The sequence below is a fragment of the Eschscholzia californica genome, unplaced genomic scaffold (assembly GCF_041429995.1).
Source record: "Eschscholzia californica isolate CP2 unplaced genomic scaffold, dmEscCali1.0.p SCAF_6, whole genome shotgun sequence".
In the NCBI taxonomy this organism is placed as follows: Eukaryota; Viridiplantae; Streptophyta; class Magnoliopsida; order Ranunculales; family Papaveraceae; genus Eschscholzia; species Eschscholzia californica.
The window spans coordinates 29,764,709-29,792,145 of record NW_028238483.1 but is presented as its reverse complement, the minus strand read 5'-3'; the positions used below and the strand labels follow the sequence as shown (position 1 = coordinate 29,792,145).

At 34.7% G+C, this 27,437-nt stretch overlaps 1 protein-coding gene, 1 long non-coding RNA gene and 1 pseudogene across 3 annotated transcripts; 1 reads left to right on the top strand and 2 right to left on the bottom strand.

Annotated features, from left to right (window-relative positions):
* Positions 1 to 5,782: 5,782 nt before the first annotated feature.
* LOC147533348 (ARM repeat superfamily protein) lies at positions 5,783 to 7,833 on the top strand. Its single transcript, XM_086650209.1, has 2 exons — positions 5,783 to 7,199; positions 7,357 to 7,833. The coding sequence occupies exons 1-2, from the start codon at positions 6,210 to 6,212 to the stop codon at positions 7,435 to 7,437; spliced, it is 1,071 nt and encodes a 356-aa protein (XP_086506335.1). The 5' UTR covers positions 5,783 to 6,209; the 3' UTR covers positions 7,438 to 7,833.
* A 15,523-nt stretch (positions 7,834 to 23,356) lies between these two features.
* Positions 23,357 to 24,341, bottom strand: LOC147533347 (proline-rich receptor-like protein kinase PERK1 pseudogene; annotated as a pseudogene). The gene is made up of 2 exons (XR_015228125.1): positions 23,663 to 24,341; positions 23,357 to 23,442 (listed from the first exon to the last, which is right to left on the bottom strand). The product of XR_015228125.1 is annotated as a proline-rich receptor-like protein kinase PERK1 pseudogene (transcript).
* A 260-nt stretch (positions 24,342 to 24,601) lies between these two features.
* Positions 24,602 to 27,081, bottom strand: LOC147533346 (uncharacterized). The gene is made up of 4 exons (XR_015227939.1): positions 26,873 to 27,081; positions 25,489 to 26,596; positions 24,985 to 25,384; positions 24,602 to 24,808 (listed from the first exon to the last, which is right to left on the bottom strand). It is a non-coding gene; the product is annotated as an uncharacterized LOC147533346 (long non-coding RNA).
* Between the last annotated feature and the right edge of the window lie 356 nt (positions 27,082 to 27,437).

The window sequence follows — 27,437 nt, the reverse complement described above, 5'->3', positions numbered from 1 at the left end:
GGACATTTTGTCTATGGATCAAATGTCTTGAAATGTCTATAAAAACATTTTGTCTACAAAATCAATGTTTTCAAAATGTCTATGAAGACATGTTGTCTATAAAAAGTCATCCGAAATATCTACGGAACATTTTGTCTATGAAAGTCTGTAAAAGTTACCTTCGTAAGAATTAGTTATCTAAATTTTTTTGTAACCAAATTGTTTTGAAATTACTATCGACGTATGTTTAGAATTGGTCCGATAGACGTGAATCTAATTCAAACAAATCAGCTGGAGAGTGGAGTCTATAGATGGAACTGTTCAACAAAAAAAAGAAATGTAGATAAAGCAGAGGGATGAATCAAAATTCAGAAGAGATTTAGAACACGATGAGAAAATGTGTGTCTAAATGGGATCACACGTATAAGAATGACCACGCATCTAGGGTGAATGGTTCCTAGATAATCACATGCTCCTCTAGTCACTGTCAATGATTATTGACATTGATTGGATGGTATTGAGTCACTGTCCGACCTTCTTTAGTAAACACGTGTAATGTGACTTCCATTTCTCCTCATTATGTTTGGGAAGAAAATCTTTTAACAAAAAATAAAATAAAAAATGTTTGGGAAAAAAAATCATTTTCAATTCACAAATTATGATAAGGATATTATATTGAATGTTTGTATGTATTTACAAGTTTGCACTACTGAACTTGTCAAAGGAGCTGGATGAATGCTCTGATTTAGGTTACTGGTTTGGTTCTTAACATTAATTAGTATCACACTATAGAAAATTATAAAGATTAAGGATGGAAAGTTTAACTTATTTGATTGAGGTGAGTGACAATTTTATAGATACTTATCTCCCATAATTTGTGCTTTTCACAAATAACTATTAGAATCGAGAGATATCTAAACTAAAAACAACTCTAGGAATTCTCACTCAATTTGCAATACATTGGCCACAAGTGGTTGTCATTCGGTCACAAAGACACTAACTCAACAAATTAATTTGTCGACTCTTTTCTTTTATATACATATTAATTGTTTCGCTCAGATACACTTATTATAAACATATGCCTGATTATGAAATTGAACAAAGCGGGCTCTTGTGGTGAGGAGCCAGTGATGGCGTACAATTTGCATTCCCACCACACGTCCCTGTAGCTGTAAGTATGTAAGCTTGATGTATTAGATCACCTCCCTATTCATTTGTGCACTTGGTTTTGATAATCTCAAAAAATGGGGCACATATATGGTTAATACGAGAATTAAATATAATGGTAAATATCGAAAAAGTAGGTAGCTTAATTCTACTGTTCCACATTATTTAAAAAGAAAGAGTTAATTCCTTTATGGCCCCCTACTTTGTGACCAGCTTCCTTTATGGCCCCTTTTTTTTCGTAAATTCAAATATGGCCCCCTATTTTCAGGTAAATGTCATTACTACCCTTCTTAATAATAAATTTAAAACATTAAAAAAAAAATATTTCCACCTCACCCCTCTTTCTCTCCACCTCATCTCTCCCTACACCTCACCCCTCTCTCTCTCTCCAATTCACCTCTCTCTCTCCAACTCACCTCTCTCTCTCTCTCCAACTCACCCCTTTCTTCTCCGGCAAGGTGGCCGGTCGGAAAATTTTCCGGCCGGCCACCTTCAAACCTAAAAAAAAGAAAAAATTTCTCTCTCCTCTCTCTCTCTAAATTTTTTTTTTTTTTTTTAAATCTCTCAACTCTCTCTCTCTAAAACTCCGGCGAAGGGGGTTTCCCTTCGCCGGAGCACGGCAGACCTTTAAAGGTCTGCTCGTGAACAGACCTTCAAAGGTCTGTTCACGGCTCCGGCGAAGGGAAACCCCCTTCGCCGGAGTTTTTAGAGAGAGAGAGATGAGAGGAAAATTTTTTTTTTTTTTTTTTGGAGGTCGCCGGCCGGAAAATTTTCCGGCCGGCGACTATATTCGGAGAAGATGAAGGTGAGTTGGAGAGAGAGAGAGGAGTGAGTTGGAAAGAGAGAGAGGTGAATTGGAGAGAGAGAGAGGGGTGAGTTGTAGAGAGAGATGAGGTGGAGAGAGAGAGAGGGGTGAGGTGGAAATAAGTTTTTTTAAATGTTTTAAATTTAGAATTAAGAAGAGTAGTATTGACATTTACTTGAAAATAGGGGGCCATATTTGAATTTACAAAAAAAAAGGACCTTAAAAGAAGCTGGTCACAAAGTAGGGGGCCATATAGGAATTAACTCAAAAAGAAATGAGTGTTAAATCGTCGTACTTGAGAAAAGTATTAAAGAGTGCAAAAGTAGTGCTAGTTTTAAAGTTATTTAATGGAGATAAGATGAACCACGATAATCACATGTTAAAGTAAATCGTGAACTTTGTTTCGTCATGATTGATTCCAAACAAAAGAAGAGAATAGTGTGTGATATCAGAAAAGGAAGAAGCTAGAGATTTACCAATTTATATTTACCAGTGGCACATAATGTCTAGTCAACTTTTGAGCATAATAAAAAAAGTAATAAGAAGTTAAATGTTCTCTTAAACTCACTTAGCAAGTCTTTAAGCTCTAATGTTTTCTATATAATCTGAGGATGATGTAAAGTGATTTTCGAGTATTTCTTTAAACATTGATGGTGTGAACTCTGTTGAATGTCCTTCTTTATTATTTATATAAGTAAGGGTTATTTAGTACATGCCCCCCACTTATTTAGTAATATTAGGACTTCACCCCTAAAAACATTATCGTTCAGGCGTTAACCCCCATTGTCCCCTTTTCCGTCAAAAGCTCGTTATCTAGAACGCGTGCAAGTCACTTGCTTTTAATCAGACCAAAATACCCCCTTCTTAATCCAACGGTTAGGGAATTCTTATGTGATCAACGACCAAGATCTAATTACACGTTCAAACTGTCCCATCAACTACCCACCTAATCAGTTGAAGGCGGGAACTTCAACTTTTTCTTCCTCATTCGACTTCCTGTACGAAAGGTACGAACGAAACCCTAACTTACATTTTCTTCTCTACAACCTTGAATCAGGGCAAAATCAAAGGGGTTTTGAGTAGCTTTCAGTGTATTCATGTCCATTTTGTGTTTCTCTCTCTAGGCCAGTCGATTAAGCTTGGTTCATTCGATTCTTACAACTGGTTGCCTTCAAAAACCTAAATCCTTGGACGAGTAATGGCTTCTCTACGTGGTTTGTAAGTATCTCTTAACCAAACTCTTTATTTGTTTTTAGGTACTATTTGAACGAGAATCCTTGCTATTTTGAGTCTCGAGTTTAGGGTTTACTGTTAGATTACCGTGTTCATCTTGTACTGCCATGTTTGATTGTTGAGATGATGTTGTAAATGATGTTGTCAACTTGTACTACCATGTTTGATTGTTGTTTTTTGTTTTGATGATTTTGTTAATGATGTTTATGATGCTTTCACCTTGTACTGTTTTCATCTTGGGTACTCTGTTTGCTATGATTTTTTGTGTCTCAGAACTAGGGCAGAGCTTGGAAGTAAAACCCTTGTTGTTAACTATGATGGTCATTGGAGGTCTTCTAAGAAGGAAAAATGGAAATGTGTAGACTATTTGAGTGGGAAGATTGCTATTTTCGAATGTGTAGATGGTGATGAGCTAAACATGATAGATTTGGTGAAAGGTATGGGGGCTAGGGACATGGATTTAATAGACCATAGCATGGTATTCAACTACTTGAAGAAGGGCAGAATTTTTACTATACAGAAAGAGTCTGATTTGCTGAAGTGGTGGGCAGATGGAGAACTTGATTCATGGGGAAGGGCAAACTTGTTTTTAGATCATAAACCACCCTTGAATGATATTGCTCATAAGAGCACACCTATTCAAGAATTGGGGGTTGAACAGAGTCCTATAACCCCTGTAGGCCAAGGTATACACAAAGTTAAAAAGAGGACACCATGTCTCCTAAGAAGTTCTGCAGTTTGAAAGAAGTTATATGATGTGCAAAGTGAAGATGTTTTAGTTAAAGAAACCAAGAACAAGAACAGTGAGAAGGGAAAGCAAAAAGTCAATGACATGGAAGCAGAGGGTGAAGATTTATTTGATGAAGAGCTAGATGACATACCAAATTTGGATGGGATTGATCCAATGTCAAATGAATTCTCAATTATAGAAGAGGTAGGACATTATGACTTCAATGAAATTCATAATGATGTCCAAATTGAGCCTCAACATCCTGAAACTGATGGAGCACCAACTGAAATAGATGATATTCCCATTGAAGAGGAATACTACAGCTACAACTCATCAAGTGATGATGATTATGACCCTACCAAAGATAGTGAAATTAATGGTGATGATTCTGATATAGATGAAACTGAACATGTACCACCATCCACAGAGTTTAGTGAATTTGTACAATCATCAAACAGCTTGTATACCAATGATGAGTCTTTAGAGCACAGTAAGGTTAATGTTCCAAGAGATGTGATTTGTGAAGGGCAGAAGTGGGCTAATGTCACTGGTCTGATGAACACGGTAATCTAACAGTAAACCCTAAACTCGAGACTCAAAATAGCAAGGATTCTCGTTCAAATAGTACCTAAAAACAAATAAAGAGTTTGGTTAAGAGATACTTACAAACCACGTAGAGAAGCCATTACTCGTCCAAGGATTTAGGTTTTTGAAGGCAACCAGTTGTAAGAATCGAATGAACCAAGCTTAATCGACTGGCCTAGAGAGAGAAACACAAAATGGACATGAATACACTGAAAGCTACTCAAAACCCCTTTGATTTTGCCCTGATTCAAGGTTGTAGAGAAGAAAATGTAAGTTAGGGTTTCGTTCGTACCTTTCGTACAGGAAGTCGAATGAGGAAGAAAAAGTTGAAGTTCCCGCCTTCAACTGATTAGGTGGGTAGTTGATGGGACAGTTTGAACGTGTAATTAGATCTTGGTCGTTGATCACATAAGAATTCCCTAACCGTTGGATTAAGAAGGGGGTATTTTGGTCTGATTAAAAGCACGTGACTTGCACGCGTTCTAGATAACGAGCTTTTGACGGAAAAGGGGACAATGGGGGTTAACGCCTGAACGATAATGTTTTTAGGGGTGAAGTCCTAATATTACTAAATAAGTGGGGGGGCATGTACTAAATAACCCTATAAGTAATGATCTTAGACGGGGAGAGAAAAACGGCAAAAAATCCTCTGATGTTCAAATCAGTCAAGTGTTGCAGGTTTAAGTAGTAATTCAATGAGAGTCTGTAAGAATATTTCAGTTTAAGGCAAACCTAAATGCTTATATATGTTAGGCAAGTGGTGGCCAGGCAGGATTGAGATGATCCGGTGTGAGGACATCGACTTGATGAGAGTCACGTGTTGTGGCCGTTACAAGATATTAGTATAGTACCTAACACTAACAGATGTTCCGCTACAACGGTTCATCTATGAAAAACGGATTTTTAGTACTATTTGTTCCTCATGTTTGACTACCTCTTCGAGCAGGGCAGAGCTCGTGTTGTCGAGCTGACTTCGGCATACCTTTCTGTTTTGGTCAGAGCAGGATTCAAGTGCAGACTGACTCGAATCCACCCCTCGATTTGTTTCGAGGCAAAACGTAGTTCAAGTGTCAATATTTAAAATGGCTGGGATGCAAAGATGACACTAGTTTGGAAGTTTTGTAAGTTTTGTTCTTTTCTTAAATCTAGCATTCTTCATCTCCATCTTGCTCACTATAAAAGACCACCGTCACAACCTTCACCATTGGGTAGTGTCATAGTGCGAACCTAAAAAAAGTTTTCCATAAAAAATAGTTAGACACTTGATTTTTCCTTTTCTTTTTGTTGTCGAAGACGAGAGACCCGGACTGGGTCTCCAGAATGCCCAATTGCTTTTTTATTTCTCGAAGAAAGGAACTTCAAAACTACGCATAGTTAATCTTCACACGTGACAAGGCAACTGAGATTCTGAATGTACTCAATATATATGCACGTGTCGGCTCAAACCCCAACGACTCCTCCAGGTTAAAGTATCCTTCTCTCCTTTTGATCTCTCCATCTTTCATCTCTCTCTCTCTCTCTCTCTACTTTTAAGTAGTTTCTCCGCAACAGAAGCAAAGCGATAAAACTGAAGAACCCTAAAAACAAAGCTGAGAGGTCGTTTTCTTTATAAACAATTCAAATTCATCTTCACCAAGAGATTTTAGAGAGAGAAAGAAATTGACAGAAAGATTCTCAGTTTTGTTAATTCTGAAAAACGAAATTCCGGTCATGGAGACGGAAAGTCCGACCGGTTATACCTATATGGGAAGAAGTTTCGGTGATCTGAGTAACGGTGATCGTGATCATTCTTCATCAGCTTTTAGTGATTGTAATAGTGATAGATCTGGTGAATTTCCAACTACTTCTTCAAAGAGTAGACGCCTTTTGATTTCTTGTGCTTCTGATAATTCTGATGATTTAATTCGTCAACTTGTTACCGATCTTGAATCCTGTTCAATTGATGTTCAAAAACAAGCCGCCATGGAAATTCGTCTTCTAGCTAAGAACAAACCAGAAAATCGCCTCAAAATTGCTCAAGAAGGAGCAGTTAGACCTCTGATTTCACTTATTTCATCTTCAGATTCTCAGCTCCAAGAGTACGGTGTTACAGCAATTCTTAATCTATCCTTATGTGATGAAAATAAAGACCTAATTGCTAATTCAGGAGCCATTAAACCTCTTGTTAGAGCTTTAAGAACAGGAACAGCAACGGCGAAAGAAAACGCCGCTTGTGCTCTTCTTCGACTCTCTCAAATCGAGGATAACAAGATCGCAATCGGACGGTCAGGAGCAATTCCACTTCTTGTTAATTTGTTAGAAAATGGAGGATTTCGCGGCAAAAAAGACGCATCAACGACTCTTTATACTCTCTGTTCTCTCAAAGAAAACAAAATCAGAGCAATTCAAGCTGGTATTATGAAACCACTAGTGGAATTAATGGCAGATTTCGGTTCAGGAATGGTTGATAAAGCATCATTTGTTTTAAACACTTTAGTTTCAATACCAGAAGGAAAATCCGCTGTAGTTGAAGAAGGTGGTATTCCGGTGCTAGTTGAAATCGTTGAAGTCGGATTACAACGTCAAAAAGAGATCGCAACAATAATTCTGTTACAGATCTGTGAAGCTAGTGTTGTTTATCGGACTATGGTTGCTCGGGAAGGAGCAATACCGCCATTAATTGCTTTATCACAATCCGGTACAACACGAGCTAAACAAAAGGTTAGTCATTGGCGGTTTTCCGTTAATCAATCCTAGTTTTCCGTTAATCTGTACTTGTTTATAATTTTCCGCCATTAAAATACGTTTTTTAGGTGATAATAACAGAAATTTTAGTATTTTAATTATCGGTGGCGGCTTTTGTCTTTTACTGAAACAGGCAGAGGCACTGATTGATCTTCTGCGGCAACCGAGATCTGGAAACGATGTCGCAAGGACATCATCTGATGTGTCAGATTGAAGTGGTCCCTACTGCCATGTCACCCACGTCAAATTTTGGACCTCACATTATCATTTGATAAAAATACGTCGTGCTTTGTCTGCTTTCGCTGGTTTGTCGTATTCTTCTTCTTCTACTACTCTCTGCTGTTTTTTTTTTCACAAAGAGAAAAGTTTGTAAATAGTTTCATAACAAAAACCTTGTAATATAATCGCAGTAATAACGGTTTTTTGGTGTTTTTTATTTTACATTTACTGGTTTAACACTTTAACTAGTGGTTATATTTTGGGTCTGTCCGATATGAGGTTGTTTTTGGATTGGTAGTTTTCATGTGTATGTACATTTGGTTTTATTTTCTTTGTTATGTAAAAGTAGGTCTCGTCTGATATGAAAGGCCTAATTCAATTGGATCTGAAATCAAATGTAGTCATCGAGTCAAACATCAAAGATCACATGAAAAGGTTTTAGATCTGTCTCGAATAAGTTTCGATTTTGAATTGAATTTCAGATTTTGTGTGAGGAAATTTTTCTTGTAGAGTAACGAGGCATCCGACCACAAGACTACAATTATTGGAAAAAAAATTAATCTATAATCTGAAAATAAAGATAAATCAACTTAGAAAATGTATTAACAAAACTTTGAATATAAATTTTAGTGATTTTAGAAATTAAGATGGCTATAATCTAGAAAAGTAAAGCACCTTACATAGACTGAAAGAGACCCATAGATTGTTTTTTTCCATACATTTATTTTTCCAAAGAGTTTGAATGGCAAAAAAGTAAGAAAAACCCTTGAACTAGGGGTTCAAAAATACAAAAATAAGATGGTTCTATTTTCTTTATGAAAAAAAAGTAGGATATGAAAATTGTCTATTCGTCCCTACTTTTTTTTTTTTTTTTTTTTTTTTTTTGTTGAGAATATTCGTCCCTACTTTTGTAAGTGGAATGTGAAATTAGCTATACCAACAATATATTTAATCATTTATCCAAAAAAAATATAAACCTAACTTGAACAAATTATTTTTATAAACGACTTCAACAATTTTTTTATCAACAACATCAATTATTACATTTTTTTTTTGTGAGAGTTCAACTATTATTTAGCTCTGTGGAAAAGTCTAGTGCCATTTTTTTTAATGAAGTATACAATTCAAAGCTCCCTAATCTATTAATTGGGATGCAATTCTTTTTAGTTTTCTCATAATAGTACTCATGTCTTTTAAGTGCTCCTCATGTCACAAAGTTTGGATTTCATCAGCCAAGATGGAAAAAAAAGTTAAAACAAGAAAAAGTATATATATAAGAGGGGTTGGGCAAAAGGCCCAAAATCAGCCCAACAATATGTATCAGGCCCACTGCAGATAAAGAATGAGGGGCAGGTCCAAAAAAGTCAGGCTAGGGGTGAAATTTCCGAAACACCCTTCTTCTTTTTGAAATTTACGAAACGACCATCGAAAAATTCCCGGGAAACTCGAAAATTTCTGACAAATAATCTGACACGCCTCCCATCAGACTGTGTACTTTCCATAAATTCACAAAATTGCCACCGAAAAATTTCCGGGAAATGCGAATTTTTTTGAAAAATAGTCTGACGCACCTGACATTAAACCTTGTACTTTCCACGAATTTACAGAATTGACATTACAAAATTTACCAACTTGCCATTTTCGTTCTTTTTTCCAGATTTATTTCTTATTTCTTTTTTATTTTCTCTCACACATATTTCTCTCTCCAATCTCAACAAATTTCGTTCTTTTTTTTCCAGATTTATTTCTGATCTCTTTCCAATCTCAACAAATTTCTTCATTTTTGGTAGTATTTCATTGATTTGTATAAAAAAAATTTCTTGTGTACCGGGAACTATTTAGTTTACTGGTCATTTTTTAGATATGTACTACACATTTTTGTACTGGGAATTTTCTTGTGTACCGGGAATTGTTCTGTGTACAAGCCATTTGGTTATGTACTAGAAAGTTTTGTAGTGGGAATTTTCTTGTGTACCGGGAATTGTTCTGTGTACTCGCCATTTGGTTATGTACTAGACATTTTTGTACTGGGGAATTTTCTTGTGCACCGGGAATTGTTCCATGTACTGGCCATTTGGTTTAGTACTGGACATTTTTGAACTGGGAATTTTCTCCTGTACCGGAAATGGTTCTGTGCACTGGACATTTGGTTATGTACTTTGATGTTTTTAGAGATGAAGAAGATAAAATATGAAACAAATAAGAGTGATGAAGAAGAAAAATAAGAACATAAAACTTTTAGAGAGAGAAAGACAGAAAACTTTAATGTTTTTAGAGATTGAAAGAGATGAAGAAGATAAAATGTGAAACAAAATAAGAATGATGAACACCCAAAAATGAGAACATAAAACTTTTAGAGAGAGTAAGAACAGAAAATTGATGTTTTCAGAGATTGAAAGAGATGAAGAAAATAAAATGTGAAACAAAAACGAATGATGAACATCCAAAAATAAGAAAATAAAACTTTTAGAGAGAGAAAGAAAAGAAAATTTATGTTTTTAGAGATTGAAAGAGATGAAGAAGATAAAATGTGAAAAACAAAATAAGAATGATGAAGAAGATTTTTGGATGTATAAATAAGAAGAAAGAAGGAGTTGAAACAAAATATAATGGGAGGGATCCAAAAAAATTGGCTGAAATTTCGTCAAAAAATGGCGCCATTTTTGAATTTTCAGAAAATCTGAATGTTTCTCTGACATGAAGTCATGTACGGGGAATTAATTGCTTCGCTGTTGTCCGTCAGATTGTCAGAAAACACAGAACTTTCCCGTGGAGGGGTAAAAGATGGATAAATAAAATAAAAACTAGAAAACTGTGAGCTGTCCTGACAATTTGGACTGGGTTCTAATTTTTTTTTTGGCTGGGGGTAATGCTTATTTACCCTCCATTTTTTGGGCCTCTCACTCAAAAATCCTATATATAAATACTAATTGATTTAGTCAAAGTTGTTAAGTTAAATTTGAGTTGATTTCCTAGTTAGAGCTAAAGGACTCAATGTGTAACCTCAAATAATGTTACAAGTCACTTGAAACTCATTAAAGTGGGTTTGTCCTTAGATGCTAATATTTTTTTTTTGCTATTCTTCTCTTCAAAAGAGTAATATTATTGATACAAAATTATAACAATTTTATATAAGATTATATTTTGTGGTACTCATTATTTTCAACATACGTTAAATTTTTTAAAACTCTAATATTTTTTTTAAAGATCCACTCGATAAAGATAGAATCTTAAATATAATTGTGATAAGCTTTTGCGACAATAATTTTTTTTCAATAACTAAAGAGCAATTGGTGTTTTCCTAAAGTATCTGTGACTATTAGAACAAACTCTCACTAAAAGGTTCAGAAGAGAGGAAAGTGTTCAACTTTATTAAAGAACTGGGTCAATATAACAATTGTAATGAAATAGAACGTTTCAATGATAAAAGACCAAACAAACACCTATTAAAGACCAAATAAATAATTAAAAAGAAAAGGACTTTTTTTTGAATAAAAAAATAAAAGGACTTGAAAAGAAAATCGTTTGGTAGTAGTTGACGGCTAAAACGGTCCTACTTATTTCTCAAACCGAAACCCCCATAATTGTATTTGTAGGTACTAACAGAATTGGAGTATTGGAGTAGGTTAGGTCTTATTAGCCTGGCTGAAGTGTGGACCAATAACCCGGATACTATAGAGACAGAATCCAACCTAACTTTACTTTGACCTAGTCTCTTCCACCATCCAATACTGACCATATTTATAATTGGGATGCTATGTGACATCAACGTTTTTGTTTCTCTAAAATATTTGACCTAATGTAATTAAAACCACATAGAACCATCGACTTCATTTTCCGTGTAAGTGGTTTTGGTCGACTCCATCTGTTAATTTGTTAAATATATTCGAGTCTCTTGAAAGGTAATACTCCATAAAAATGTTTAAAGTATCTTTTCCGGTACATTTTTGTGTGCACCAACTATTTGACGTGGCTAATAGGAAAAGGGACGACTTTATTTTTTCACACCCCTTAAAGGATGTGAAAAGATGAATCTACCTCCAGTTCTATCGAGGTGCATAAGAGTGAACGAGGGGGCGTACTTGTATTATTGAAATTGTGATTTTTTAGTTTTATTTGAGTCTTGGGTATAAGGATTTGTGCCTCGTGAATTAGGATCCGACTCGGAAAAAGATATTGACCTTTTTAGTAAGTAGACATATTTTTTATGAAAATTCAATGGCATGTATTCACCTTCACAAGATTCCGTTGAAAGTACTTAAATGTTTAAACTCAACCCACTAAAGAAAAAAAAACTCAATTAGTTGAAGATCTTGTTCTCTAACTAAAAAACTCTGAACAAATTATATTTTATGGGCAATCGTTCCATTAGACATAAATTTTAAAGAGAAAATTTTGGATAAAATTATAGAATAGGGAAATGCTATTTTCCCAAGGAGGCTGACAAGGGGTTTGACATAATGATGAGGTGGATGCTTTTCATAAGTGAAAAAGTGGATGACTCAAATATGAACATTTCAAATTGAACGACTCAGATTAAAACAAATTTTTCATCCACTTTCTTACTTATGAAAGGCATCCACCTCATCATTATGTCAAACTCCTTGTCAACCTCCTTGGGAAAGTAGCATCACCGGAATAGAATATACACAAAATTTCTACCATTATAGTTGAAATATTCCATCTTCAACAATAATAAGTGACTGAGGCGACATAGAGAAAAATTAGCTACGATGACCCAAATGTTCAACTTTTTGGGACAAATTTTACCGACACTTCCATTAACAGAGTGAAATGATATTAAATTGTAAGGTAGTAAAGAATTATTTTCCTTTAATGAAGCATCATTTCTATTAATGACGTGTCATTTATGTCTTGAGAAATAATAAATCCATTAAATAGGAACGAGATGACAAGAGTTTAAGAGTACATAGGTGTGTAGTGTTTATTGGGGAGAGCTAAATCTAGACGTTGTCACGTCATTGTAAGATCTAAATTGAGTTTTGTTTTGAAAAAAAGCTAAAAAAAATTCTAAAAAACCTTAGGTAACACTTAGAGTTTTTCGAATTAAGTCTTGTACTGAGATGCTCTAAGGAAGAGGAACATGATAATAAAATAAAATTTTGATACAGTTGTACTGTTTCTTACTTTTTTTTTTGTTTTGTTGAGAAGTTTAATTCTTACTTGTTATACTAATAAAAATTAATTATTTGATTTTAATCCCCAAGAATAATATCGATCTTTTAGTTGGTAGAAGGTCATAAAATCCAAAAAGACGACTTTTCTTTGTATATCCGGGAACTATTTAGCCAGTTCCCTGTACTAAAAGCGGTTATTAGCTCTTTATATCCTATGGTTTATTAGGGAATATACACGTCGTTAATATGATTTTTGTTTTTGTGTGGAATCAATGTGGCACATGATAGGAGTTCTTCTCTTTCATGATTAACTAAACAATCATTATGATTGAACTAATCCTAAATTATTTGTAAGTTGTCGGGGTAGTCAGATAAATTCACATTACAATTGAATCTTCTATTGAAAAATAATTGTTTTAAAACTGAAAAGAAGAAGACTTGTCAAAAACAACTCACAAATCATAATAATGGGTGTCTTTTAGTTCATGACTTATTTTGTAATTTTTATAGTTAATTAAGATAAGTCAAGACTTCAGAGACAAATTAAAATTGTGTGATAGAATTGTCGGAAATTATAAAATTATTAAAGTATCTAATATACTTCACCAAAATTTTAATATATTAGTTTTAGGTACTTAACTACAATTGTCAGTTTGTATATTACTGGAAAATCTTAAAACTCAATGTTTTAGTGTTGGTCGAAGAAGAAGGAAGGAGAAGGCTACAAGAATAAAGTTTTAAGTTTCACTGTCCTCGTCAGTAAGTCGTGGAGGAGAGAGAGTGATGCGGAGGAAAGAAAGAGATATGAGGTGGAAAAAATAAAAATAGATTATAATTACAAAAATTCATAAAAGCATAAATGAAAGGTTAGACAAAATTAGAGGCCAAATCGATCTGTTAGACAAAATTGAAGACCAATTCAATAAGCAAAGATACCTTCGCGTCTTATAATGGTCTAGAAAAGGCAAGATTCCAACTACGACAAGCTCCATCTCCCACCATGCATCATCTCTGCCACTTATGTAATGTTTGGTTCGAATCAAACACCACAAAGATGGGAATTTATCATCCCCAACAGTCAAGCAGGACAGAAGTTTGCCTTCCCTCTTGGATAGTGATAGAACAATTATCTTTAACGAATCCAACATTAGAGACGATAACTTCCCATACACACCATGGGATAAAGAAGATGGTAGTCTTGCTATATTTTTCACACGACGAACACTAAGACTCTTGGATTTTCCTATAAACCACCTTACTCCATCAAACCCAAATAAAGTTTTTTCGAGATGAGTAAGAACCCTATACGAAGTTTCTCATGGTCCTTTCAATGCCTTCAATACTCTTTAAAGAACTAGAATATTTGTCAATGTTGATTTAATTCAGACCGGTCGGGTCCAAGTAGATAAAGTTGTACAAGCATTTTAGAAGTAAATAAATAAATCATGCCTCTTTCACAAAACATTATCTATAGGTGACCTTTTTGCAAAATAATAGGAAAAATGGATTTAATTTGCCGATCCACCAAAATCTAACTATTTATGGAGGAGGCGACCACAATATCCAAAGAAGTGTGAGGAAAGGTGGGGGGTTCATTAAAAGTAAGGATAATGTCTGTCGTGTTGGAAAGAACTTTCCCGTTAGAGGTGGACTTTGTTCCCTCTCCATCAAACATATAATTGAGTTATGAAAAAAATTGATTATTTTGTCACCCAACCCCTTTTCTTCTCCTTGGTAAAGTATTGTTAAGAAAATGGGCAAATCTTGGGTTGTTTTTTTATGATCGAATTTAGACCTATAACTTGAATTGCCCATGAATTGACTCTAGCTAAATGTTTTATGGGTTTTTGGTGTTGGGATTAATGGCTTTTGGGTCGTATGCCTGACCCGTTTAAATGGTTGATTCAATTTTACTTGAGGCTTTGAGCCCCAAGAGACATCAAAGTGTCTGTTCACTTTGAAGACCACAAGCGTTCACGATACTCACATACCATCATACTTGAATAAGTCCATCGACTTAGACGACGGTACAATTTATAACTTCTGTCTTATTTTCTTGTGTTCAACTGTGTTTTATAGAAGGGATAAATTTGTGGATATGATTATTTTCCTATTGAATTTTTTTTTAGTTAAATCAGAATTTCATTCGAAAGTTGGAAATCCATCCAGAACATTACGATTTTTAATTCTTCTGAGTACAACATGAGAGTTACAGAAGTAAAGTACAATACAAAACTTCCAAATGAAAAGACCCTAAAAATCATAAAATAAAAAGATTATCAAGATCGCGAATGAAAAGACCCTAAAGGTTACAAAATTTTATTGTACTAAATAAGTAGAAATTATAGACCAAGTAGAGAAGTGGAGATCGTGCGAGTCTGTCAGACTGAATTTTGTAAAAACAATCACGAACTCTTCTTTCTTGAAATTGCAATCGGTTGGATCGTGGACTATGGATTGATAATTAGATGCCTAATCGTTATATTTTTCATAGTTGTTTTAACAAAGAATCGTCGATCTTCATCAATGGACGAATCGTGGTGTCATACGATTTATAAAGAACTACTAAATCGCCGATCTTCATCAATGGACGAAACATCAGTCTTCATCAATGGAGGGATCACCGTAAGAAACCACCACCTTTACCCACTTCCTCCCCCTTAATGACAATTGAAAATGGTTAGTCGGATGATGATATGTCGATTTTGGTGAATCAAATCTTCTTCCCATACCAACATTTTCGCCTCATTTCTACAGTTATACCACTCTGCTATACTCCAAAAATTCTACTGGGATGGTAATAGATGTTAAATTAGGACAAGAAACGAAAACAACACACTCGTAGAAAGAAAGGAATAGAGATTCTGCCAAGGGACGATCCTTCACCGGAGAAAACGATGAATTTTACGATTTTCTCTCTCTAGGAAAACGTTTATTTTAGAGAGAAGAGAGAGAGAGAAAAAAAAAATTGATACAATGATACTTATAAATCTTAACTATATTCATTAATGATGTGTGGATAGAGTTTGGTACTTATGGAGGCGCCAATAACAGTTCCAATTCTCTCCAAAAGATTACTTGTAGATGTAGAATAATTGTATACGCACCCCAAGTTTTTTTCTTTTTACCCCTGTTCTCACAATGTGGCTAAATTTTATCCTTGCTCAAATGTTATTCAGGTATGACTAACAAGAAGGCGATCTGATGAATATAAAACTTCTCGTAGAGTTAAGAGTGCGAGAGATCTATAAATACTCCTGCTAAAAGCACGCCCTTTCTACGTGAACCCCAACAAAAGATGGCAGTACAGAGACGCTTTTAGCATAGATGAATAGAGTATTTTATTTGTAAGTATAATTTGGTTATATTGACTGCCAGGCGAGAAATAATTCCAAAGACAAAATAAAATATATCGTGTTCATCAAAAAAATAAAATAAAATATATCGAATTTAACATACATATTAAACAACATCTAGTAATGTCTATATTATAAACTCCAAACAAAGATTTATACTAATACCCTATTGTTTGAAATACATTTTTCTCGGAGGTGTTTAGAGTGGGTATAAGGTTTTTTCTCGAATTAGTTCTAATTAATCCCATTGGCCACCTTTAGTGCGGGTTCGTTGGAAAGAGGTGCCCTATAGCACTCCACATAGGGCCTATGTGGACATAATGTGCTCTGTTTTAGGCCCATTGCATCTATTAAGTTCCTAAAACTGATCATGATTGGGCCAGTGAGTGGTTGTAGAAAATGATGTAGCAAGCGAATTTTTAGACAGATTTGGGAGAAAATCTCAAAACTGACAGTTGGGGATTGATTTGTAAGCTTCATGTTGATGCAGCTTTAAAATAAATCTAAAATCAATGATCACCCGTTATTATCAAGATCGAACTAAATATATATGTTTTGTTGGAATATGTACTTAGTTTCACAAATTAGAAAATTGGTAATGTACCAATCAAAAACATAGTGTGTAGCTCCTCTCTACTCGTTCCTAACTTATTTTGAGTTAGATGTTCATAAATTTAACAATATTTAGCAGGTAACTTTTATCGTTATTTTCGGAGAATTTTATTTTTATATAGTTGTGAATTCTCACAATACTTTGATTCGAGATTTCATTAACTTTAGCTTGCTAGGGTTAAAGTAATGTTGGAAACTGCCACTGCACTCGCAGCACTCCCCCCTCATTAAAAATTATTCTGTTCTCTTGATAATGTGAGGTAATATGCCCATGAAGATATCTTTCGGGTTTGGTTGGCCTCTACCAAAACGACACACTTTGGTAGGCCTTAGTTAAGTAGATAAAAGGACATAAAAAAGATTCTACTTCATTATAGTGCTAGTTTTCTTTATACTTTTGTTGTGATAACACATCGTATTGATTTTTAAAAGCCTTTAGGAAAGAGAGAAAACATCAACCACGTTCGGCAGAGAGATAACATGATCTAAAGTTTATCAAAATAAAAATAAAATAGAAAATGTACATTAAGAAACTATACATGTACGTATTCTGTGTATGGTGGGACACACTACGTGTGCGGAATAATGGTAGCTAAGGGCAACAAACGATTTTTTTTTGGAACGTTAGGTAACCGTTAAGGTTGTTATGGTTGACAGACTCTCGACTTCTTGGATCCAATTGGGAGGTAAGAAAACAAAGAACTACACACATTTTTAGACAAAGATGAAGAAAGGTGATGTTGAAGTCAATGGTTTTTCTCAACCAACTAAGAAAACGAGATTGCTGGAAAAATAATAAATAAATGTTGACTTTTTACTTGACCTTCATGTTCAACAAAAACTTAATGATGTTCAATTCTAACTCAGACTTAGGTAGTCAACAGTTGGTAGCCCAAGTGGTTCCAAGGTGTTGACATAAACTCCAGTAATCCCTGGAGGTCTCAGGTTCGAATCCCAGAGAAGGTGAAATCTTTGGTTATTTGATTTGGGATTATTAGGGTGTAAATAATGTAGTTGGGCTTTAGGCCATTGTCATGTTGGGCTATAGGTCCGGTTCTTGTTTCAGTTTGAGTGGGCAGTTATTGAGCGTATCACATCTTTGATGTATCAATGCCAAATGTAACGACTTACGTAGATCGTAGTCGACTTCCAAAAAAAAAAAAAAAAAAAAAAACTTTGACTTAGGTAAAGATTTACTCGAATTAACCACAATTGCCAATTCTAGTTTTAGGCGAAGCAGAAGTTCTAACTTGAACGTACTCCTATCTAATTCCTCAACTTTTGTTGTGTCTATATTTAATGAAGAGAGTTCATTTTTAGGTTGGAGTAATGGTTCTTACGTGTTAAAATGTCAACTGAAAATAGTATCGTATATCTTTCTACATCACTCGTCCATAATTAACAAAATTAACTAGTCTAGACATTGATCCAACAAAGGAAATTTAGCCAAAAGTATTTAAGAATCTCTAAACTTAATGGTAACACAAAGACCTATTCACGAGTAGGCAATAGCCCACTAATGTCCATTAGCTAGATTCTTTCATAAATGAATACTAGGTTCCCACCGCGCCCTACGGGCGCGGTAGATCCCTTTTGGCTAACGCCGTCGAGATAGAATGTGGTGAGACAATTTATTTATCGAGTCGACTACATCTAAGCGGTGCACGTATATCGGGTCAATGCATATACCAAAATGTCCATACATCACAAAATTTATTTTCACGCCATATACCATCATACAAAGACCTTTAATTCGCATATTCTATGCAAATTACAGGTCTCTTTGTGATCGTAGATGTCCTAAAAATGAATTTTATGATGTATGGACATTTTGGTATATGCATTGACCCGATATACGTGCACCGCTTAGATGTAGTCGACTCGATAAATAAATTGTCTCACCACATTCTATCTCGACGGCGTTAGCCAAAAGGGATCTACCGCGCCCGCAGGGCGCGGTGGGAACCTAGTTAATTATACATTGGTGTCGTCAGTTTGATTTGGTTTGTGTTAATCTGACCAATACGACGGGGTTTCACTTTTTTACATTCTAAATGCAAGGGAATTGTTTTTAGGTTTGTCTAAAATTTGAAAGATTGATGAGAAACTGGAAAAAAAAAACACCTAAAGAGAGAAAGAAAAAATTATAAACCATGGAACTTTTTTTTTTTTTGAAAGAAACATAGAACTTAATATGATTAAACTCTTCAACATTAACACACACAAATACATTATTGCCATAGAAAAAACAAATACATTATTGCCATAGAAAAAATAAATACATTAAACTCATAACATTTATGCAGAAAAGAATTAGTAACTACTAAACAGAAAGAAAAAGTACAATAAACCACCAGACTTCATATGATTAAACTCTTCAACATATAACACAAACAATTTTTTTTTTTGCCATAAAAAAACAAATACATTAAACTCATCAACATCATTTTATATATTAGTAAACCAAAACGTGCTTTTACAACCTCAAGATTTACAACCACAAATTTTCTTTTACAATCAAAGACGTCTATCTTTTCTCCCCCGTTCCTTCTTATCTTTCTCACTACCAATTTCAGTGTTTCTCCTGTCCACTTTTTCAAAAAAAAAAAATCAAATTAATATTCTTCAATCTGGAATTTGTTTAAAGGAATCAATTTAAATTTGAGGTAGACACTAATCAAATCTACAAAGATAAGTAAGATAAGAAAATAAAAAAACAACAGGGACAATACAAATCAACATGGACACATCTGCTATAAGTAAAATGAAAATGTACTTACATCCATATGGTTGATGAAAACCTGCAAACAAATAAAAGAAAAAAAAAATTATAGTTAATTCTTCAAAGATAATCAAATTTTGAAGAGAAAAACTTTAACTTATCATGTCAGATGAGACTTTTGGGGTAAAAAAAAGGTAAAAAACTTAAACTTACCAATAGAAAAATAGAACTTGAAATCAGAAATTAGAAACAGAAAAGGTAAAGAAGTTGACATTAGGAATCACATTTTGCAAGAACACAAATTTCAAACAATAGAAAATTAGGAATCACATTAAGTTTGCCACAACACAAATTTCAAACAATAAAAAAAATTACATAACTAAGATCTTGAGTTGGTGGAGACTTTTGGATATTATTGTGTTTACTTGAGAGTGAAAGAGGAGTTGAGAAGACTAATTTATGAGGAAGTACGTGGGTGTAATGGGGATGCTAGTGGGAGGAGAGATAGAGAGATTTTAGTGGGTAGTTTTTAACTAACAATCAAGGAACACAACCATCCCACGATTTCCTCACATAACAATCGAGGAATTACATAACAATTGTAAATCGTGGAAGAAATGAGAGATGATGGGAGATAAAATAGGAGTAGTTCGGTAAATGACTAAATTAACCTCTAATAGGGTTCTTAATTACTCAAACATTTAAACCGTATATATTTCGGGATATCTTCGTCCGTCAGATGCAAAAACCACGCAAAGAATGAACGGTCAGACTTATCTCCCGAGTAACTAACTGAGCTGTTTTAATATAATAGACTAGGTTCCCACCGCGCCCTACGGGCGCGGTAGATCCCTTTTCGCTAACGCTGTCAAGATAGAATGTGGTGAGACAATTTATTTATCGCGGTCGACTACATCTAAGCGGTGCACGTATATCGGGTCAATGCATATACCAAGATGTCCATACATCATAAAAATTATTTCCAAGCCATCTACCATCATACAGAGACCTTTAATTCGCATATTCTATGCAAATTACAGGTCTCTTTGTGATCCTAGATGACCTAAAAATGAATTTTATGATGTATGGACATCTTGGTATATGCATTGGCCCGATATACGTGCACTGCTTAAATGTAGTCGACCGCGATAAATAAATTGTCTCACCACATTCTATCTTGACAGCGTTAGCGAAAAGGGATCTACCGCGCCCGTAGGGCGCGGTGGGAACCTAGTTGAAGAGAGAAACCCCATGCGGTATACTATGTATGAAACAACGTCATCATTTCTCCATAAAACAGAAAAAAATGGTGAAATATTGCGCAAAAAAAGTTGTTGAACAAACAAATTGAAAACTAAAGAGAAATGAAAAGGTTTGATTTTCGAACATAAAAAGATAATATGCCTCATATAAAATTACAAAAAAAATAAAAACCGCCAGAGAGTAATTGGAGAAAATGAACGTCTACAATAATCATTGCAGAGCCCATGATTTTTTCAATCTCCCACTATTTTCTCTTTGGTTGGATCCAATCCTGACTAAATCTCTAATGAAAATAAAGTAGTTATTTTGGTCTAAACAGAGAAACATTCAAAACGAACAAATTGAATAACCAAAATACCAACTCTTTTACGTCTGTGAAACTTTTTTTTTTTGTTGTTGAAATGCTACTGTGAAACTTAGAAAGGAAGGTAAAGATCTTTATTGAATTAAATGAAAGATTACAATATGAGCAAACTATTAACATGTTCTTCCTCAATTAATGCCTCCAAAATCTCTATCTTTTCTCCCCTATTCCCTCCTTATCTCTCTCACTACCAATTTGAGTGTTTCTCCTGTCCAATCTGAAAAAAAAAAAATCAAGTTAATGTTCTTCAACCTTTCAAAAGAATCCAAGTAGACACTAATCAAACCTACACAGATAAGTAAGAAAAAGATGAAAATAAGTCACCAAACATTATAAAGAGTGAAGAAAATTAAAAACATAGAGAATGTACTTACATATGGTTGATGAAAATCTCCAAACAACAAAAACAAAAAAAAATTAGAGTTAATTCTTCAAAGATAATCAAAGAAGTTAATGCTTCAAAAAAAATTGGATAAAGAAGGTAATAAATGTGGAATCAATCTCTCCTATTTATAATCAAAATCCATAGGTAGTTATGACGAATTTATATCGTCTTATTTCCTCTCTCCCACGATTTTCTTTCAAATGTTGAATTTAAATTTCAAAAGAGATTTTAAGAGAGTCAAAGGTAGTTAGTTATATTTGTAAATAAGTGGGAGATTTTTAAGAAAAGTTAAAAACCAATTTTGTGTTGGAAGGTGTTAAAAACTGGATTCAAAAAGAGGAACGTGAGGTGTAGTTGAGGAAGTTATTTTTAAAATGACTCTCATACCCTTCCGTTTAGTGTAGATTTACATAAGAAGATATTGTATCTGCCGTTGGATCTAAACTACCGAAGGAAAATAGACGGTCAGACTTATACCTTGAGTAACCGACCGAGTTGTTTTAATATAATAGACTAGGTTCCCACCGCGCCCTACGGGCGCGGTAGTTCCCTCTTGGCTAACGCCGTTGTGGTTCATTACGTTCCGATTTTACGAGTAAAGTCTTTTCGAGCATTCTCCGAGTCTGCTTATACTGTGGGATCTATGATCACGCCGTTGACATCACGTTGGGTTGAGCTTAGCCAAGAAGTGTATGTACAATGATGCCCATTTTCACACCTTTTGGTGTCATGTGTTTACTTGTCATTCGAAATCAGTACGTGATTTCATTCGAAATCAGTACATGATTTCGGATGACAGGTATTCGCGTGACCCCACATTGTGTGAAAATGGACATCATTGTACATACACTTCTTGGCTAAGCTCAACCCAACGTGATGTCAACGGCGTGATCATAGATCCCACAGTATAAGCAGACTCGGAGAATGCTCGAAAAGACTTTACTCGTAAAATCGGAACGTAATGAACCACAACGGCGTTAGCCAAGAGGGAACTACCGCGCCCGTAGGGCGCGGTGGGAACCTAGTTTACTCGTAAAATCGGGGCGTAATGAACCACAGCGGTGTTAGCCAAGAGGGATCTACCGCGCCCTACAGGCGCGGTGGGAACCTAGTTATCATGTATTTTTACTCGTAAAATCGGGGCGTAATGAACCACAGCGGCGTTAGCCAAGAGGGATCTACCGCGCCCTACGGGCGCGGTGGGAACCTAGTTATCATGTATTTCTTGGTGAAAGAGCCTCAATTAATAATGAGTGGTTTCCAAATACGATTCCTTTCAGCAAAGATAACAATGATTTCAACAACAAAAAAAAGTGATTACGACAAACAATCTAAAATTGATAAAGTAAGAACTGCTTCTTTAATAAATTATCTTTCTCACACACAAATTTCTTTTTAAATTTCTTTGAGAAACCTGAAAAGCGATATTATTTTAAAGGTGAAAAAGAACCAAAAGGTTAACTCAAAAGATCGCTAAACCATGGATAAAGTTGTGGAAGTCTTTACTCCATTCCAGGAACTTGAGGACTTGGCGATTTTATCTTATCGATCTCCTTCGTCTGAACCATATCACAGAAACAAGAAATAAGAAGGGATTCTACAACTGAAATAAACTCAACCAAAATATTAGGAACACCAGCTCTTCATTGCGAACTGACAACTGATATAAACCTAACGACCTTCAGTAGTATTTTAAATTTTCGAGTGTACCCAGTGTTTATACTTGTGAATATCTTGCATCTTTTGTGTTTTAAAGTTTGTTTTATATCTTCATAAACACCCTCAGATGCATAATAAAATAAAATAAAAAACAGAGGAAACATTCCACATTTTTTCAAACACCTTTAAGTTCACATAAAATTTAAGTAAATTAAAAATTGATTGAAGCCACATTATTCTTTCATGAGAGAAATGTAACGTCTGAAACACAATATAAAAATTGAGGCGAGATAAGATGAATTTATGTTTAGCGGGATTTAAAGGTAGTTTCGATTTGGGAGACTTTTCGTACATTCACAAACACACAGTTCATCGAAAATATAGTGACGTATTGCTAAGTACTGAAATGTTTTGACTACTCATGTAGATATGCGAGTCCTTTAGCAGATCCAAGAGCAATTCTATGTCTGGTGGCCCAATCCATAACTGGTCGACCTTTTCCTGCAGGAAATTTCTTCTCAGTCATATATTCGTAACTGGAACCTGAACGCGTAAAAAGATAACCAATTCTGGTACTTTCTCAAAGAGCGATCGTGAAGACATCACAATTACCGGGAACTCAGAAGTGAATATATAAAAATCAAGTTCGTTTTAGCATATTTTGACAGATAATTCGAATACTATTAGCATTGGAAACTAATATAATTGACTAATGATTTACCATGTAGGTGGAACTCCAAGGTATTGTTAGGAACAAATTCATAAACAAGCATCCTCTGAGTTCCAGTACTGCAATATCCAACCAATGAAACAAGATGTTTATGATGAACACGGCTAATAATCTCAACCTCAGCTTGGAATTCACGTTCTCCCTGACCACTTCCAACTTTCAGTTGCTTAACTGCAACTTCCTTCCCATTTGGAAGGACCCCTTTATGAACATACCCAAAACCACCTTGACCTAAAAGATTCGCTTCTGAAAAACCATCTGTTGCTCTCATTAACTCTTCATACGTAAATGTGCTTTTCGAGAAACCCAAAGAAATGGCAGGAGGAGGTGGTGGTCGTGTACTATGGTCATAATCAGAGTAACTTGAATCAGTTGTTCCACTGCTCATGAATGGCGGTGGCGGCGGTTCTATACTACTGCTCGTTGATTGAGGTAGTCGTGATCCAGTACCAGGTTGTGGAGTGAGGTTTGAAGGAACCGAAACAAAATGTTCGGCCGGTGGGGGAGGAGTAGAATCATACAGCCATTGCTGAGGTGGAGCACCATGCGGGTTGCCTGGGGAAAAATGAATTAGATGATTTGCAGGAACAGAAACAACCATGAATTGCCACAACAAGTAAATAATTTGATGCATAACCTAATTATTCAATTCATTCCAATTTTCTTTGTACATGCTTCGGATTACGTATTAATAGACGAACAAATCTAGTACTTCAGTTTCGATCACCATATTAGTGCCAACATAAGATATATATATATATATATATATAGCAGACTTCTCCTCTGACATCTTATTCTAATTAGCATATAATATTAACCAATTCAGACGATCATTTCTTCAAACACCTCGTGAGAAAGATGTGAATAACATTCACAACTGAAGTTTTAGCATATAACAATAACCAATGAGATCAACAAAACATAACCAAATTTGCTTCACAGCCAAATCAGTATATAACATTAACTTTGAGAAAATGTATTCATTGCATTTGTTAGGCAAAAGATACCAAAAATAAATAAAAAATAATATATTTGACCCCACATCCAACCCAAGAAGATGAAAGGAAAAAAAACACAAATGAGAACAAAGAGAGCGAAGAAATTGCCTTACGTAGTAGTTGTTTTCATTTTTTTTCTCTGCAAAAAAAAAATATAACAAAAGAATTAGAAATTCAGTCAGGCGCTTATTCAAACACCACGAACACAACTTAAAAGACTTCAAAGAGTTTAAAAAACAAATTGATTTGCCGAAAGAAATTCATTCCCTTAAAAGTAGAGAGAAGGGGTAGAAGAAGGGAAAAAGAAAAACAAACTTGAATGTTTAGTGTATTTGAACTTTGACAATTAGAAACACTTCTTGACCAAACTTCCAAAAACTCCAAGCATACCTCCCTGCAATATAGAAGATCAAAGCTTTAACAAAAAACAACCCCACATAAAAGTAATCACAGTACTAAAAAGGAAAAGAAATAAAAAAGTGGAAAACTCCACAATACTTCAAGCCAACACAAAAGTAATCACATAACTTGAAGCATTTCTACCATACTTCCCTGATCCAAATCAAACAACCACGAAAGAGGAAAAGAAGATTTCGATGGAGCTAGAGGGATATCAATATCAAAACTGATTTCAGGAGTAACTACTCAGAACTGTTTTGAGAGAATCGGATAGATGGAGAGCGACACGAACTTCAAGCCTTTCTACAATACCTCCCTGCAATTTAGAAGATAATCAAAGTCGAAGTCAAAATCAAACAACCACGGAGAAGGAGTGGAAGATTTGGATGAATAATAAAAAGAGTTTTGGATATTACTTACTGTAATCACAACTGAATTTGTCGATAGATATTGAATGTCGATGAAGGTGGATGGATAAAGAGCAAAACTAAAGTTGAATGAGAAAGAGAGAGATTCATAAAGAGAGGGAGAACCGGTTAGATAGAAACTGAATTTAAGAAGTTGCCCAAAACTGTTCTGCGAGAGAGTCGAACTAATAGTTGGTCAATTTTGCTTTGCATAAAAGTGAGTCGTTATAACCTGTAACAAAAGAAAAACATTCATAAGAGAAATATAATTGGCAAGACATAGATATTGAGAGATAGATTATCAAACTGTAAGAAAAAAAATCATATAAGAACACAAAGACAAAAGAGAAAGAGAGAGATTGTATACCTCAAGCCCTAACAAACAGAACTATTGTGAAAAACTATAGTAATAGGGCAATCCCTTAAAATTGTAAAACCAACCGGCATTCTTGTCATTTAAGATTTTAATATTTTTGGGAGATCAAAGAAGTAGAAGGTAAAGAAGACAATAACAGTACAATATGACCCATTAAGTACAACATGACCCATTACAATAACAAAAAAAAATTATTTCCGGCAAAGAGAAAAGAAGATTAGCCTATAATAAATCAATAGAAGCAAAGAAAACAAAGTGAAACTGAAACAAAAAGAATCTGAAACTGAGACGGAGAGAACTATCCGAAAAAAAGTTCACCTTGGACAGACTCTTGAGAGAGAGAGGTTGCTAGCCTCTAACTCACAATCTCTAAGAAGCATTTACTCATACAATTTGTGTCCAACTAAAAGGTGAGAAATAAAAACTGACTTGATACAGATTGAATGGAGATAAAGTATGCTAAAAACCTCTAATTCACATTGGATGGATATCAACCAAACCATAAAATTGTGCCATGTTTGAATGCATAAAATTACTTGTGAGAAAAATAAGATTTTAAGAGAAACCCAGGAACGCTTTCTTCAACTGCATTAGTAGTTCACCGTTGTAGCCATGGTCAATATCATATTCACTAACCATTAGATTGTTTTTTAAACACTGGTAACAAAAGTATTAAGATGCATAAACCATTAAATTATGAGACAACATTTACCTGGAAGAAGAAGAAGAAAAGGAGACTTCAAAACTGAAAACTCAAACTAACAAAACAAAATTCAACAAAAATTAAATAAAGAGAAATTAAATTCCTGTCACAATACAGGGGGAATTTTGTAAGGAATTAAAACGGAACACCTTTTTAATGTGAAACTACAAAATTGAACACCTTATTAATGTGAAACTACAAAATTGAACACCTTATTAATGTGAAACTACAAAATTGAACACCTTATTAATGTGAAACTACAAAATTAAAAACTAAAACATTATGCTGAAAATGACTGATTTATTTTTTTAAACTAACCTCAGAGACATTTCTTCAAACACCTCCACTACAACTTGATTTTGATAGAGAATTCAGTTTTGCCAATAAGAAGCAAAACAGATTTTGAATCAAAGAGAGGGAGATAGAGCAAGGGATGCTTAGAAACTGAATTTTGGAGTGGGGCGAAACTTAATTTTGAGAGAGAGAGGGAGAGAGAGAGAGAAATGAAGTAGTAGTCGGTTAGAGCCTTGCAGGGAAAGAGCCGAAGTTGAAGTTGGAATTTGGAAGGATAGAACGTGGGAAGTTAAAATAAATTGTTTGTTAGATGACTAATATAACCTCAGCTAGGGTACTCAATTACTAAAACATTTGCACTGTATAGATTTTGGAATATTTTCACCCGTCGGATGCAAAATCTGCTCAAAGAATGGACGGTCAGACTTATCCCCTGAATAACCGACTGAGCTGTTTTAGTATAATAGATTGAAATATTTTCACCCGTCGGATGCAAAATCTGCTCAAAGAATGGACGGTCAGACTTATCCCCTGAATAACCGACTGAGCTGTTTTAGTATAATAGATTACATAAGAAGATATTGTATCT

Excerpts from the sequence above, each read along its gene's own strand:
- LOC147533348 (XM_086650209.1), top strand. The coding sequence starts at position 6,210 with ATGGAGACGGAAAGTCCGACCGGTTATACCTATATGGGAAGAAGTTTC. Across the intron at positions 7,200-7,356 it reads CAACACGAGCTAAACAAAAG|GCAGAGGCACTGATTGATCT; the intron begins GTTAGTCATTGG and ends TTACTGAAACAG.